The 16,136-nt window shown below is 36.9% G+C and overlaps 1 protein-coding gene across 6 annotated transcripts in view; it reads left to right on the plus strand.

Moving 5' to 3' along the window:
• LOC129257125 (uncharacterized) overlaps window positions 1-15,700 on the plus strand; it is a 33,612-nt gene extending 17,912 nt beyond the window's left edge. For 2 of the 6 annotated variants that reach the window (XR_010293097.1, XR_010293098.1), the window contains exons 2-5: window positions 5,571-5,926; window positions 6,451-6,553; window positions 9,595-13,509; window positions 13,559-14,533. Coding sequence is in view for 2 of the 6 variants with exons in the window: in XM_054895381.2 (XP_054751356.2) it covers window positions 5,611-5,926; window positions 6,451-6,553; window positions 9,595-10,228 (1,053 nt within the window). In the remaining 4 variants the exon portion in view is untranslated. Of the gene's footprint in view, window positions 1-5,570; window positions 5,927-6,450; window positions 6,554-9,594 lie in introns of all 6 variants that reach the window. The other 4 variants (XM_054895381.2, XM_064097206.1, XR_010293100.1 and 1 more) reach the window with 3 other exon arrangements.
• Window positions 15,701-16,136: the final 436 nt, after the last annotated feature.

Below are 16,136 nucleotides of genomic sequence, written 5' to 3' on the forward strand. Positions count from 1 at the left end.
TGTCAACCGAAATCTATACTTTACATCACAGGATGTATTCAGATTTTATGATCAATTCGCTTCGTGTTTGTAGCAATAATGGTCACAAAGGGTTTGTATTTTTGTAACCATAGAAAACCCATATTCGCAATACTTTGTACTCTCGTTTTTTAGAGTGTTCATCATAGATATAAGGAATTGATTATTGGCAAATTATAACTGAATATATTTCATCAAAGAATCAAATGAGTTTTCAATTCTAAAACAGACTCGAATGAATCAATATTCTTTGTGCAATGCAATGTAAAAGAACTGGACAACGTCTTTCGACAACCCATAAAGCATGTACAAAGGCGAGCCTTCCGTGTAGTTGATCGTTCTCTCCTCCCCATTGATTTGGTCACAACGAGGACGTGGTTAGTCATCATTCTCAGAACAGCTCTTACTGTGAATCTCTGTAGTAGACGAATGCGGTTACCCATGACCCTTCCCTCATCATATTAAAGAGAATGTTGAAGTTCCGATTGAGAATTCTTGAGAAAATCACAAATTTCCCTTGAAGTGAGTTGCCCCGAGAACCCCAAACATAAAAAGAAAAACGATTATTGTTCACAAAAAATGGTTTAGACCAAATATTCATGTTGCACATTTCATGTGACCCATAGTCACTGGCGTACCTAGGATTTTCCAGAAGGGGGGCAATTTTTTGGAGGATATTTCGTCCGCGAAAAAATTTGACAAGGAAAAAAAAAATTCCTTCAACCACAAATAAAAGATTTCTTACCCGAAAAAAAAGTTGACAAGCAAAAAAAAAAAAAAAAAGGTCTTCAACCAAAAAAAAGGATTTCTTACCAGAAAAATAAATAGACAAGCAGAAAAAAAAAAATAATAATAAAGGGTCTTGAGGTTCAAAAGAGGGGGTACACGGCTGTTTTCATTGCATTTTTACATTACAAATGATTAATTTGGCTTCTCAAAAAGGGGGGGGGGGCACGTCCCCTGTATCAGTTGTGACTCGTCAGGGGGGGGCAGGGATACGTCCCCTGCATGAGTTGTGACTGCCCCCCCCTTAGGTACGCTAGTGCCCATAGTCATAGTCTGATTCAGAGGCCAATCTAAAAAAAAAAAAAATAGGAATGCAGAGAAGCAAAATAATGACTGGCTCTAGCAGACACATTTGCTTAAAACACACATTAATAAGCAAAGCCTAAATTTTAAAATCGTTTGCTTTGCATCAAAATAGTGACGTTACCGGTCACATACCGCCTGTAATGAAGTATCCCTTGCAAACAAATGTTTTCTCAAATCCAGAAAATTATCCTCACTGGTGTACAGATAGGGGGCATGGGTCCCCACAAAATTTCACGACTAAGAAAAAAAAAGGAATAAAAAAAAAAAAAAAAAAAAGGGGGAAATGTGAAATATGATACTATTTAATGAGTATTATATGAAAAAATTATTAGATTTTTTATTAAAAAGGTCCTTTTTTTCTTGCTCGCTTGCAGCTTTTTATGATTTTTTTCCTATACGCCATGCATTGTCCCTCAAATTTTTGGACTCATTACGCTACTGCCAGTCCTAAGGATATTGTTTGTGCTGATATACAATTCCAGAGAAATGGCATCTTGAATTGGTCATGGGTCAATTTATCATTTTTTCATCCATTCCACTGCGTTAGTGCAAGTAATAACTCATACGCTGTAGGTTATAAACACAATATGATTTTCAAGATGATTTTTAATTTTCCAATAACCTGAATCATTTTGTACAAGACAGGTAAATGGACATGTATATGATGACACGCAATTCATGCAGTGGGAGCTAATACACAATGCAGACAATGTTAGATGAACGCATAATTGATTTTAGATGAGTGTGTCATTGGCGTAACAGGGGTCGGTGGCCAGGGGGGCAAGAGCCAAAAATTTCCCGGTCATATCATGGAACAGGCAATGGCGTCATAAGGCAAAAATTTTGAGGGGGCGATATGGCGTATCGGGCAAATATATATATATATATATATATATATATAAATAGATTTTAACGTGATAATCAGAAAAATATAATACACTTTCCTTTCTTTCCTCATTTTTTGTTTGTTTGGTTGTAGAACTTTTGGGGGCCATGGTCCAAACTCATCCATATAACAGTGCTTTATGGGTGGGGTCCAGGGCAGAGCCCCGGAACCTTTTGATATCAAAGCCATTTTAAACCTTACAGATGGCCACTTATTTTAATCAAATTGCGTGTATATTTATATAGCTTTAACACAACACATAAATTCAAGTGTGTATCGGAATCATCCAAATATTGTGAGGGGCACACCATAGCAAATGTGGGAAAATTTGTAAAAAGTCGCCAGCGAGCGAAGCGAGCCAGAAAAAAAATGGCCTGTTAAAATGAAATTCTAATTATGTGATAGATTTTTACATCATTATCGCAAATATCATGTCATATATTTTTTTTCATTCATCTCATTTCGCTGTCACCTTTATTTTCTTTTATTTCCCCTTGGCTGTGGAACCACCCCCCCGGTACGCCAATGCTTCAACGTAAAGCTTAATGCAGGAATGGTCCATATAGGGGCCCGTTATAGAACCCATTAAAGGTTACAGATGAAGAGCCCCCAATGCACGGGGTCTTGACTCTTGGACAGAGCCTTTGGAGATTTAGCAAGTTTATGATAGACTTTCATACGACATTATGCTGTATACCATCCATTTTCCTTCCCGCTCGTTATCTCAATCCTCGGCAGCCCGGTAGTGTACGTTATCTTGTCCCTATTCTTTATTTTCCAATTTAGATTTTGGCTAATTCCATTCTGCCTTTATATCCCGCTTTTGTTTGCCTTTTTGTCATCTTTAATTTATTTCCCTGTCTCACTAATCATGCTAATGTATTTGTATATCGGGGCAAATTGTTCTTTCTCACTTGTTCTTTTTTCCTTCCTTTTCCCGTTATCTTTCCGTTTTCCCTTTTTTATGTTTTTTCTTAGTTTTCTTTTCCCTTTTCCTTTCCCCTTTTTTATTTCCTTTCTCTTCCCTCCCCCTTTTTTTCTTTTTCCCGTTTTTTTATTATTTTCCCGGTGAGCTCCGCCAGGGGGGGCAGCTTGCCCCCCCTGCCCCCCCCCGCCTGTTACGCCACTGGGTAGACGGATGGCTGCGTATTCACATCGCTTTTGTTATGCAGTTACGCATGCCTGGCCATGGCATACCACATGGAATATTTTGAGTAGTATCAGCAAGTTGTACAACATTGTATAAATTATATAGTATTGATGATGAAATGATCATTGAAATGAATTACATAGAACTGGGAGTCCTTTTTTGTTAGTAAGAAAATCTGAGAAAACGTTCAAACCCGATATTTACCAAGGAACATACAAGGTTGGACTAAATTCCATGGACTCCATCTCAAGATTGTGACTGTTGTACGCTCATTCTGTCGTTTACAATACAGACTTATTCTGTGTTGTAAACTCAGAATAATTCTGTGCTGATTATCATTTGTTCAAATCAAGGACTGCATGGGAAGTCATATCTGGGCACCGTTGCATAAAATTTACTATTATAGTAACTTTGCCATCTAATGGTAATTACCATGGTAACGACGATCACCAGCTAATCAGAATCAAGGATTCCATGCAAGTTAACATTGGATGGCAACTTTTATGCAACGGGGCCCAGATCAACGTCATGTGATGGTGCTGCGAACCTAGCTCAAAGATCTACCAATAGTATGGATATCACAGTCGTTTGTTACAGCATAGCGATGGTGCCAAAGGAGGAATCTTTGCGCAAGGCATATGTCAATCGTTTAGGGACAGAGATAATGGAATCTTGCATTGTTAGCAACTATCGTCATTTGAGACATTTTGGTTTTTTGAATCTCTTCAGAACCATTTGCCATGAGAAAGATGAATGTGACATCACACTTCTCAATAATTGTGATCATGCCACATGACGCGTTCTAAGTAGGTCGAGTGAGAAAAAAAACCATTGCGTTAACATAACGAACGACTTCAGTAAATCACTCATATGGGAATATTTTGACTGATGTGAATTGATGCAAGCTTTGTGAAATGATATGAAAGACTGTATCGGGACTGTTCAACACAAAGTTGAAACTCAGTATCAAGGTCTAAGCAATTTTCGACTCCCTGCGATGAATGAGATATTAAAAGAAAAATTGGTAAATAAACAGTTGAGCATCAGCACTGCTGCATCCTATGTGTATAAAATGTGACTTTGTGAAAGTTTCGGTGTCATGTATCTATAGATATCCCGCTGTCCTGTCAGAACGAATATGATGCAAATAGTTTCTTCAGAGATGGAAATGTCCACAAAATTCAGACGTTGTAGCAGTCTGATAAGAGATGTTCCGCTTATTGGAACAGTAATGAGAGTGATGGAATAATAACGAAGTTACAAAGAAGCAAAAATTAATGTGAAACAATTTTCTTATTTCAGTTTTATAGGCGTTATGTCATAGGCCGATCTATTGGCGATGCCAAAAGGGAAAAGAAAAATGTAGAAAAGTAAAAAGGAATTGAGAAAAATTGAGGAGATAAATACAAATAAAAAAGAGAAAGCAAAGTGAAATCACAGTATAAAGAAAAAAAATCACTCGCGATTCGTAATTATTGCCCGTTTATTGATTAAATGACGCTTAAATTATCTCGTGTTAAAGACAATATACAAAAAAATATTTGCAGTTTGAATATTAACAATTTTCCGCGCAATATTTGGTTAGTGAAATATGTATCTTTTTTCATTAATTCAAGCAAACATTAAGGTCAGTATAAGAATATTAGGCCTCGCTTCGCGCTCGCATTGGTCCTAATTGATTTACGAGGAACGTAGGCCCTTGATATATCCCTACAACACTGTACAAAGATTCCTTAAAACGTTCACTTTTCAGGTGAGTGAATAAAAGAATTCCGCTTCGCGTTCACATGAACTATTTAGTGAGAAATGTATCTTATCCATGTATCTTAAACAATAGTTCCCAGAATGCTCTGTTTCGAGACACATGAAACTTGTCCGTCACGCTCACATCATTTATTTAGTCCTTATCCATTATCGCTTATCAAATTCGTAATCTTCTTGTAAAAATAAAGCTAAAATATACTTTTCAGTTTCAGTGTTTTTCCCCGCCACGCCCACCCCCCAAAAAAAACCCGGATTGGAGCTCTTTGGTCAGCTAATTGGGAAAAATTTTGATTTTTTTTTCTTGGCCCCCCCCCCCCCCCCCCCATAGGACAATGCTGGATCCGTCCCTATGAATTATGTTAGTTTTGCATAGTTAGTTATGAAATCAGTTTTATCAGAAAGCTCATTAGTAATTACAGTCTTCACCCAACATAATTATATCTCCCTTTTTATTGTTTATTTCTTTGAAAGTGTATACTGGTAAATAGTCATAGAAGTTGAATTGTTTGACCACACAGAAGGATAGGCCTACTCCTCGTTTACATCTGATTTTAGTTTATCAAATAAAATGAAACGTTACCATCCTATATTATCCTTTATCATCTCCTGCCGCGATACAATCACCTCTGTCTATTATCTTTCTCTTTTATTCTGTTGCAGTGTTGAAATTTCTATCAGTGCGGGAGTCAGGTCATAGAGCATGGTGAACTCAGGAGGTCGAGAGTGCTGGCGGGGAGTCTCGGCAGAGCGTCTTCAACCCCAAACTTGCAAATGCGGTGGCCGGGATCCACCGCCCTTTAATTTGGTCTTTCCAATTTCGGCGGGTGCAGAATTCTCAACTGTAGCGCCCCCAACGTGGGCCAACAATACCCTGTTTCCTCTGCAGACGACAGTGCTGCCGACTGGAGTGTGGAGAACGGGTGAAGGGGCCAGTGGCGGTGGTGATGCTGCAACTATTTCTTCATCAGCCGCACCATCAGGAGGGAACTCAGCAGCATGGCACAACTTACATCCAAGTAAGCAGTCGTAATGGCTAATGATTGAACAGTAGACAGTCAGCTTGGGTATTAATAAGAAATATCCTGGCCCACACAAAGTACCTTTAGAATAGTTCTATACGCTTGCTGCCGAGGCGTGGATGGTGTATTTAGGATGTTTTTAAGGTACCGGATATGGGTGATTATAATAATGATCGAAAGAAAATTGTGTTCATGAGTTTATTTTTGTATAAGAAAGTGATGTTGATTCTTGTTATTTGGTAGGTTGTCATCATCTCAAAGCAGTGGCCATTGACTGCACACTAAATGGCCATGAATAAAATTGCACGTTTGATGAATATTAATGCGCAGTCACGTCATTTGATTAGGTTCCACCCCCACTCACCACCTTTTGATATACGAACAGTTTTTTCACCGAAACCCAATAATTATAAGGAATGATAACTTTCAGAATGATCAATATCATTAATAATGAACATTATTAATCAAAATGTTCGTTTCGTTTTATTTGAATTTTCTCCATTTTGTTTGTATACATGCAGGATCTGTGGCACTGCTGATAGGAGCAAGTATCATGCTTATCGTTATCATCCTCTTCCTTGGCTGCCTTTTGTTTTGCTTCACGAGAAAGAAGAAAAAGAAACGGTAATATAGCAATGAGTAACCATCAGACTTTGGTTTTATTTACCGTATAAAAATCACAACTAAATACATTGCACAAGATATGAGATTAAAATATAACTATCACTTATTGACCAAAGTGTTTCACATCATTACTGACCAGGTTCTAAATTAGCATGGACCTATTTTAAGAAGCAGTTTTCTTTTCACACATGACAGATATCGATAGTAGTTTGTGGACACTGTTTTATATGTGGGTAGAGCTTTGCTTACAGAGCAGGAGAGGGTGGCTTCTGGATTCAAAACCACTGGTCAGGTTATTTTCTCATGCTGACCACTAAAATACATTGAAAAGGGGACAAAATATTGACTCTTGTGTCGATGTCTATGTATGAATTTACGGTTACGTTGATATCCGAAGAAATAAAACAAAAAAGAAAAAAACATTCATACACAGTCAGTCCGCAAGCCCTGAAAAAGTAGCTTCTTTTATCCAAGTGATATTCATGACAAGAGGGTTTTTGCATAGTTAATGAGCTTGGTGCGAACCAAAACACCTCTTTTTATTCGGCCATTGCTGCTCTAAATATAGACCAAATTTCATGTTTTTGGTATCTTTGTAAAGAAGAAGAAGCATTCTTTTAGGTCATGTGTTTAGATTTTTAAAAGAATGTTGTAATATAGGAAAAACTTTTGATCTAAAACATGAAACAAATTTTTTTTTTTCATGCAACAAAAGTTGTTGTTTTCACACTTAATTTCTGTTTGGGCACAAATGATTTTTAAATCATGATAAAGCTGAAGATCTAAGCTTTAATATGATATAATTTTTATAAGAAGATGTATTTTAGATGGGTCAGCAGCCAGCTTTTCATAGGCCAAGTACATTTTGCAGCTCAAAAACAAGAATACTGCGCTCTGATTGGTCATACAGACCACACACCCACGCAAATCCCAATGTTCCCCACACTGGGCCTCTGCAAGGTCACACTCACCATGTGGTAATCTCTTCAAATTACCCGCGCCTGTTTGTTTTGAAAACAGTATTCAGCCAATCAGAACTCTGGAATTTATGTTACTCAGAAATTTCAGAAATCTCGTCTTGCATCTTGATGGAAATAACTGGCTGCTGACCCATCTAAAAGATGCCACATATCAAGAGTGACATTGTAAGAAAGTATAGAGTTTGAGCTTTCTGATGATATAAATAATGTTGGTGCCTAAAACACAAAATGTTGCACAAGTTGCAAGTGAAAACAGAGGAAGAAAATTCTGTTTGATGCATCTTTTCAGGTAAAAAATTCACTTATTTATCAAAATATTTCATTCAAAAGAAATGACCAATATAAAAGGGTAACATTTACTCTTGCCCATGGTACAAAAATAATCAATATTACTCAAGGAGAAAGTGGTTAAATTCTTTGAGAAAGAAAGTCTCACAATTCACGAGATTTTGCAGGGACATGAATTCAGCCACGAGAGGACTTGGATAAATCTTGCTCATTTGCTCATTAACACAGGGGCTTGCAGACTGACTGTACAGACCTGATAAAACGTTCTTTATTCTACAATCAGGAAAATTTACCTGTTTGGGGGGTAAGCTGAATCCATCATGCAGCATCAGCAACAGCGCCAGCTACGACGCGACGGTCTGACAAGCAATCGAAAGCTCACCAACCACGTAAATTTTCGTGATTGTGAAATAAAGAACATTTCCTAATTTCTATACACCAATCAGATGAGCCCTTTCAGTCATTTTTGCAGGTGAACCTTCTTGTTTCTGCCAAGAAGCAATGAATGGTAAAAAAAAGGACTTGAAGCTTAGTCTTCATCAGAAACTCCACATACAGTAAAATAAAATTTATATAGTGACCTCATTCTATACAGTGCTTATCAAAAAAAGTTTACACTTAGAAAAAATCCTGTAAAATTTATAATATCCTGAAGATTTTTCAACATTTTGATATTGGTACAGATCCATTTAAGCAAGTGACGATATAACTGTAGAAAAATATATCCGCTTGAGTGAACACCACTTACTTTTGAAAAGTTAGTGAAAAATGATTTGCGCAGAACTTTGAAATAGTTATGCGAATAAAAGTAGACCTTAATCATGAAGAACACGTGGAATTTAGCTGGTAAAATTGATTTGAAAATATCTTTCACATTTTTTAACTTGTTTCCTTGCCCAAAACACTTTTAAGAGTGCATTGCGCCCCACCCCACTCCCCCACCCCACTCCCCCACACACCGATGCCATCGTGACGATATTTGCTTTACACTGAGCTGTGCTTTACATAAAACGGCTTAGGCTTGATTTTCATTTTGTTAATCATTGTCAAGCTTGGGAAAAGTGGGGAGAAACAAATATTAAATGAAAAATGAAATGTAAACCCACTTTAAATGATAAAAACTTAGTGAACATTTTTTGGAGATGTCTAATATAAACTTTTGTTCAGATTCAGTTATGTCCTCAGATCTAGCTGGCACAAAAAGATAAAGGTTAATTGTGCTTACTAAGTGTTGAAATTTTAATTTGGGTGGCAAAATTGTTCCAAAATGCTTGAACGTATCCATTTTATTTCAATTGACTAAAAGTGCAAGGAAAATGTACGAGAAATGTTTCGCAGGGTAAGTTTGATTTCGCCCTTTCCCCTTGACACAGCGTGAAAACGAGCATTTCTGCGCAAACAGATTTCTGCGAGCCTTACAAAAATGGACAGTGCTCACTCAAGTGTAACATTCTGACAAAAACGTTTACTTTCATTGGATAGATGAGACCCAAACCCAAGATTAAATGTGAAAAAATTACCCACATGTTGTATATTTTTAATTCCCAAGGCTTTTTCAAAGTGTAAACTTTTTTTGATACGCACTGTATAACCCCAAACACCCACTTGTTCCGAACTCTGGTACCTGTTCATTACCACACATAAGTACTATCAGACGATAAAAATGCTTAACCTACGGTCCTTTTCAAGTTTTTATATCAGTAAATGTGCTTACATGTATGTACGTCAAATGTATTTATCACCCAACCCTCTCGCTCTCTCTCTCTTCTTCAGACATGATGACGTGCGAAGATCTAGGCCTGATGGATGTGAAGCTGACCGAGTCCCTTGCGACTTACCTACTGTCAACGACCAACCGAAGAACAAAAACGAGTTTCCTCTATTGCAAATCGATCAACCAACACACCCCAACCATGAAATACCACCAACACGAGATGTGTCATCGGGCACCGATTCACCATTCGTGGTCAGAAATTTCCCTATGTTGAGAACAGTCAAATCTGCCGTTGTCGGCATCAGATCATCACCGAAGAAAGTGGCAAGACCTGTCAGCCGACATGACTCGTCAGCTCCGCTCGTCGAACATCAAGCCTCAATTTTTCGTGATAGGTGGAAGAATGGATCGCAGAGAAATGGTAAAGACGACATGGACGATAACCGTTTATCAACAGACATTGATAATTCTGATCTGCGATATCCCGAGCGTAGAGATCGCTTGATGACGCTGAATGAGAACGATGTAGGTGTACCAAATGGCAAGCTATCCACCAAGATAGAAACACTGCCATCTAAGATGTATCCTGCACAAAGAATTATGGGAAGTCCGTCTCGAAAGAGTCCCAATAAGAGACCTGATTCATCAACACCTCTATTTGATAGCGATTCAGTATCAAGTTCTGAAGCATGACAAAGAGTTAAGCTACTACTTCGAATGTCATAGTACACCTTGAAGGCCTTCTATGACTCTTCTTGAATAGATACTGCAATAATTATGTTGATTTTTTTTTTTCAAGTCTAGAATAAGTTCTGTTGGAAAATTAAGATCGTCCTTTCCGATGTCAACGTACATACTAACAAGACATCTGAAATTATTAAGGATAAGAAATGCAATATGTTTCATTATTAAACAATATCTTCCTTACTTCAGCAAAGAAAGTTTGATAAAATAACTGTACACCCTTCCGTCAGGAGAAGTCTAAAGTCTCTACTTGATGGCGGCAGGTCTTTCAGAGAAAGTGACCAGAGAATACTTCCATATCTCACTTTATTTATATCCCTGGCTGTAAGGAGCTCTTCCGGGGCAGTAGTCTCCTCCAAAAATGTTATTGTTACAAAATGATTCTGGACTTCACAGATTAAAGATCGTTTAGAATCACCTTATTAATTCGTATTTATCAACGGAGTTCATAATTATTTCGGCCGTAATGTTTCAGGTATAGGCCTGATCATGAGACTGAAGTAAAAAATATTTCAGAATCAATCGAAAAGCAGCATGAGAAACCATTAAAACTTTTTTAATTGAGGTGAATACAGATAACATGAAATGAAACTCAAATCTAAAATGAACTCAACATAACGAAGTAGATTTGTTAAATTACGTATTGTATCCGGGTCCTTATTTTTTTCGCCTTCAGCAGCTTATTTTTAAAAGGTTAATGTAGTTCTCAGTGTGAAATCGATAAATATGTTTTACTTCTATTGAAGAGCTGTTAAAAGAAAAATACCATTACAAACTTTTATAATCAGATTTCCAAAAACGGAAAAGATATCAGACATCACCCCCACCAAACACAATCTTCAAAACGTTCATAGGACAGAGCTTGCACAAATTAATCAGTGAAAACATATTTTATGTCTTATATTTAACTCCAGTCCTGAAGCAATATCGCTGCGACATTATGCGGTAATAGTAGAAAAGCTACGACATTATGCGTCTAGTCGGGCGCTCTCGGCATAATGTCGCTATCTGCGACATTATGCGTTGGTGCATGTGACATGCGTTGCTGCGACATTATCGGTTGTAACAGGCCTTTGGTATCTGATCGCGTGGTTTCTACGTGATATTTTTGGGGTAGAAACTTCTATCTGCAAAATAAATTGTACATACTTCATGTGCAATCTCACTCGGCCTTTAAGCCCCTTTCACAATTGACGTACGACATGTTTAACGATTTTTCCTGTTGCACGATCGATCTCTTGGTGTCTTGCGAACACTCGCAGTCGTTGTACACGATCGCACGAACTCGAGGTGGTCGTGACTGGTCGCATCTGAACTTTGAAGATGTTCAAAATCCAAACGCGATCAAATACGATCGATTCACTCGCATCAGATCGTACCATCGGTCTGGAGATCATTGTGTGAGTGTTGTTCAACGTTGTACGACTTGATGCGAGAGGTGGCCCAACTAAGTAGTCACATTTAGTCGACTGGAGGTCGTACAACACTTGCACATGTGCTAGCGACCTATAGAGACCAGTCTTGCGACTGGGTGCGATAATATATAGGCCATAAGACTGTTTCAAGACCGATCGCAAAACGGCTTACAACATTGCACTACCGTTGCATTCCCATGTACATGATGTATGCGACCGTTCCACTCGCAATCCCTCGTGCAACACTCGCATGTGATCGCACGAGCACAATAAGAGCATATATGCGACTTACTCGTGCAACGGGGTTTACTGGTTGTTTTAGTTGTACGACACCTGTTGCATTTGTGAAAGCCTCTGTGCGATCTTATGAGATGACTTGCGATTGATGCCTGTTGCAGCTTGTCGCACTACCAAAAGGTCGCAAATGGTCGTACGTCAATTGTGAAAGGGGCTTTAGTGATACGTGAGTGTCAACTATCTATTTGTTATTGTTTTCTCTTTAAATTTTTGTCAAGTTTACAAAGGGACTCCGAACAGGGCAGAATACTAGAACATTCTCGTGCTAAATATTTAGAAAGTATTCGGATAATTTGTTGAGAAACTCATACTAAACTGTTAAATATTGAAACTATTTCGACACATTGTGTTCATAATAGCACAATGGCGTTATTCAAAGTACCCTCGTCTGTCTTGCGTGCGTGAATAGTTTGCATTTTGTATAATAACATAATCGACAAAATTCTTTTGTATTTAGCGTTCTCGTGATTTTTTTCTGTCCTGATGCGTTAAGTCCCTAATATTAACGGGTAACCATAATTATCAGGAACTTCCTGAAACAGAAAGGTAACCTTCCTGCTTTTAGATTCGAGAACAGTGATGAAACTTAACCATCCCTTTCGGATATTCCTATTGCGTATGTAGGATCATGGTATATATTCATTGCATTATTAAGAGACAAAATTTTGTGTTGGTTCTTTCCATTTTGATCTGTGATCGGAACGTGAGGATGCATCATGCAGCCCAAGTGTATCTTTCATGTGGGAAATATTTACATGTTAAACATGGCACATAAGTGCTGGGGCGAGCATTCTCGACTTGGTTTTTATAAGTACCGTTTAGAGAACTAATGGCGCAGTCAAATTTTCCCTAGTAAGGTGAGTCGAAAAGAGCCATTTTAACATTTTTTGTGCTATCTACATAATAGGTGGTTTAGATAGAAATGAATAAAACGGCTGTTTTTGACTCGCCGTACGGCCGCCGTAGGGAAAATGTGACTGCATCATTATAGACTCCCTAACTGTTTTGTAAAGTCCTTATGGTATCATAGAAAATATTTCTTTCATTATGCTGTCATGTGCCTGCATTGTTTATCAATACCCATGGAATCTTAAATCATTAGATCAGGTATCGGTTTTTCACCTAACATACCTTTTTACATTTTATTGCCTTCACAGTTTTTCGGGGAAAATCATCTCTAGCTAAACCAAAGAAATCATACCCATGATAATTGAATACCTCAATATCGCCTTGAAAGTGTTCATGGTTATGTGTTGAAGTAGGATTATGAAAGAATGCCCTAATTTCACTGACTAGTAACCTTAACATGTTCAGTGTTGACAAAAAAATTATATTATAATCAATCATTAAATCTTGACCCATTTCGACTAAACGTATTTCAATCAGAGAGACGTTGGTTCGAATCCCAGTCATGTTTTCTTTCAGCAAGAAATTTACAAACATTGTGCTGCACTCAACCCAGGTGAAGTAAAAGAGTACCAGGCAGGAATAATTCCTTGAATGCGCCAAGCGCCTTCAGCAACTGGAGCTATAGCCGGGGTTAATGCGCCATTGAATAGGCAAATAGATAATCGGTGCCTCATAAAATAATGATATATATATTATTAGTAGTACACCCGGAGAAAATATTGCTTCGTTATTTCAGTCACTACAGTGTATAATGAAGATATATTACCGCAACCAATCTTAGGTTATCTGGTGTTTACATATTGTATTTACATTATCATGACAATACTAATGATGATAATATTCACTTCTTGTAATGAAAGCGCGCTTCACGTACAATTTAACAATAACTTCATTTTGCATAATGTATTAGAAAAAAAACGATTGCGTTTCCCTTGCAAGCCTTTATAAGATTTGCAGGCCTATTAATAATGTATTTAGAACCGCTCTAAATCACCAAGTTATTACATTGATCAGTTTCAATACCCACTGGGCATGCTGGGTATTTAATTTCATTTAGTCTTAACTTAAAGAGAAACTGAAAGAGATCTTTAAAGTAACCATGTTGCCCTCTTCTAAAGACTCGGGCCAATATGATTCTGTCGCAGGCAATATATTTGATATTCCCCTCAAGGCCAGTTATAAATGTTTACCTAGTTTGCTTTCATTTGTATGTCTTTATAGGGAATATAAATAGTACATGTAAATCGCCACTTCATTCGAATGACTCTCTTTTCTCCATACGAAGTTTTTGAACACTTCACAGGCTCATCTTGATAGTGGAAATAGGCCCATACCAATGTATGTTGGCTGTGAAAAAGGATGATTGACACTTTAATTTATTAACCAATAATATTGCGTTTTGATAAAAGCCATTATGACGAATAGAAACTTTTATTAATGATGTATTATGGTGTGTATGGTATTTTTTTTGCTTTGTAAATAGTTGTCACTATTTATTACAAAATCATAATTGTCTATGTTTAGAAAGTTTTGTTTTCTATTAAAAAACAGTCAAGAGAAATAATAATTATCTAGCTTATTTGCAATTATTGTGAAAATAATGTGCCTTTATAAACCATGTTTCATAATACCCAAGTTTAAGTCCTTGTTTGATTCTTTATTGTCTCCTTTGCCATACCGCAAGTTTTGAACGATTACGTAATATCGATCGTAAAGTAAATCACGCGGCTGCGTTTCAAGGTTTCAAAGACACTCGAGTTCAAATCTGTTTTCGTCAATCATAAATAAGGACATCTTTAAAAACACAAGTATACATGAAACGCTAAATAAGATGCGTTTTGAAAGGTTATTCTGCAGAATAAAATACGTAAAAGGTCAAGTCTACTTACCAAAACAATAAGTTGATTTGAATGAAAAGACAAAAATCAAACAAGTTTAACGCTTAAAATGTCATCAAATGCAGACGTAAAATAAGAAAGTTATGACCTTTTTAAAGTTTGCACAATATCCGACAAAACAATTATAACATGTATATGCATATCCTGGTCTTTATGCAAATGAGGGAATTGATGACGCCACCCTCACTATTTCTTTTGAATGTTATTATTACGAAATTGTGAAAATGTGAAACAAAGTCTGATTTATCCCTGAACATGTTGAATTGACATTGTTTTAACATATCATGATTTGGTGACGATTCTTGTTATTATCAAGTCTGCAAAATGAAATATGATTAAAATACATGTAATAAAATACAAAACAGAAGAGTGACATCATCCACTATCACATTTGCATATCACTGTGTTTCCCCCTTAACTGTGTTGTGAAAAATAAGAAAACTTTTTGTTAAGTATCATAACTCTCTTATTTCAAATCCGGGTCTCATAAATTTTTGGTGTTATAGGCCTACTGGTGGGTGTTATTTTTTTTCTTTTAATTCAAATCAACTATTTGTTGGGGTGGACATAACCTTTAAGATTCGGCTGAGCCCAGCCCAACATAGGTGTTAAACATTTTTCTTCGGCGAACCTTCTCTCGTTTATTCATTTGGTACACATCGAGTAAACCTACCTCTTGGGTCAAATTCGCTTATACATGTAGAGATGTGTTTGAACGTCTAGCCTCTATACTGTGCTTGTAAAATAATTTGCGATTCACGTTTGTAGTACTAGTATAAAATTTCGCGTGTCTTTACTACAACTTTAGTATCTCTTTTTTTTTACTCATTGTGTATTGTCCTTGTCATCCTGAAAACGTCAAGTTATTTTCTTGGCGGTTTTAATAAATTATTATTTATCTATTTGTTTTCTCCTACATTCTCTGCATTTCTCTTTTTCCCACCCCTCTCTCAGTCTCTGCAAAATATAAACATGAATATCACATAAAAAGACAATTAAGATATTTTTATCTGAAAGGGTTTTGATTATCAAACGTTTTACTTATTCTCCAAAGATTGCAATTTGCAAATGACTCAATTCATACATTTCGGGGGTTCATCTACGGAGATATAACAATGCACGCGATTGAAAAAAAATATTTAATTTGCTATCTGGCTTGTTAAAATAGACTATGTTTAGCAAGATTGCTTGTATAGATTTGAATAATAAAAAAACTCTTTACAATATTGCTCCTCTGGTATAAGGTATAGGTATAACATGTTGTAAGGGCTCCAAAACGTATAAGAATTATTGCAAATAAATGATTATCTTTATCATTGGCCTTAAGCGATTGATGGC

The sequence above is a fragment of the Lytechinus pictus genome, chromosome 3 (assembly GCF_037042905.1).
Source record: "Lytechinus pictus isolate F3 Inbred chromosome 3, Lp3.0, whole genome shotgun sequence".
Classification (NCBI taxonomy): Eukaryota; Metazoa; Echinodermata; class Echinoidea; order Temnopleuroida; family Toxopneustidae; genus Lytechinus; species Lytechinus pictus.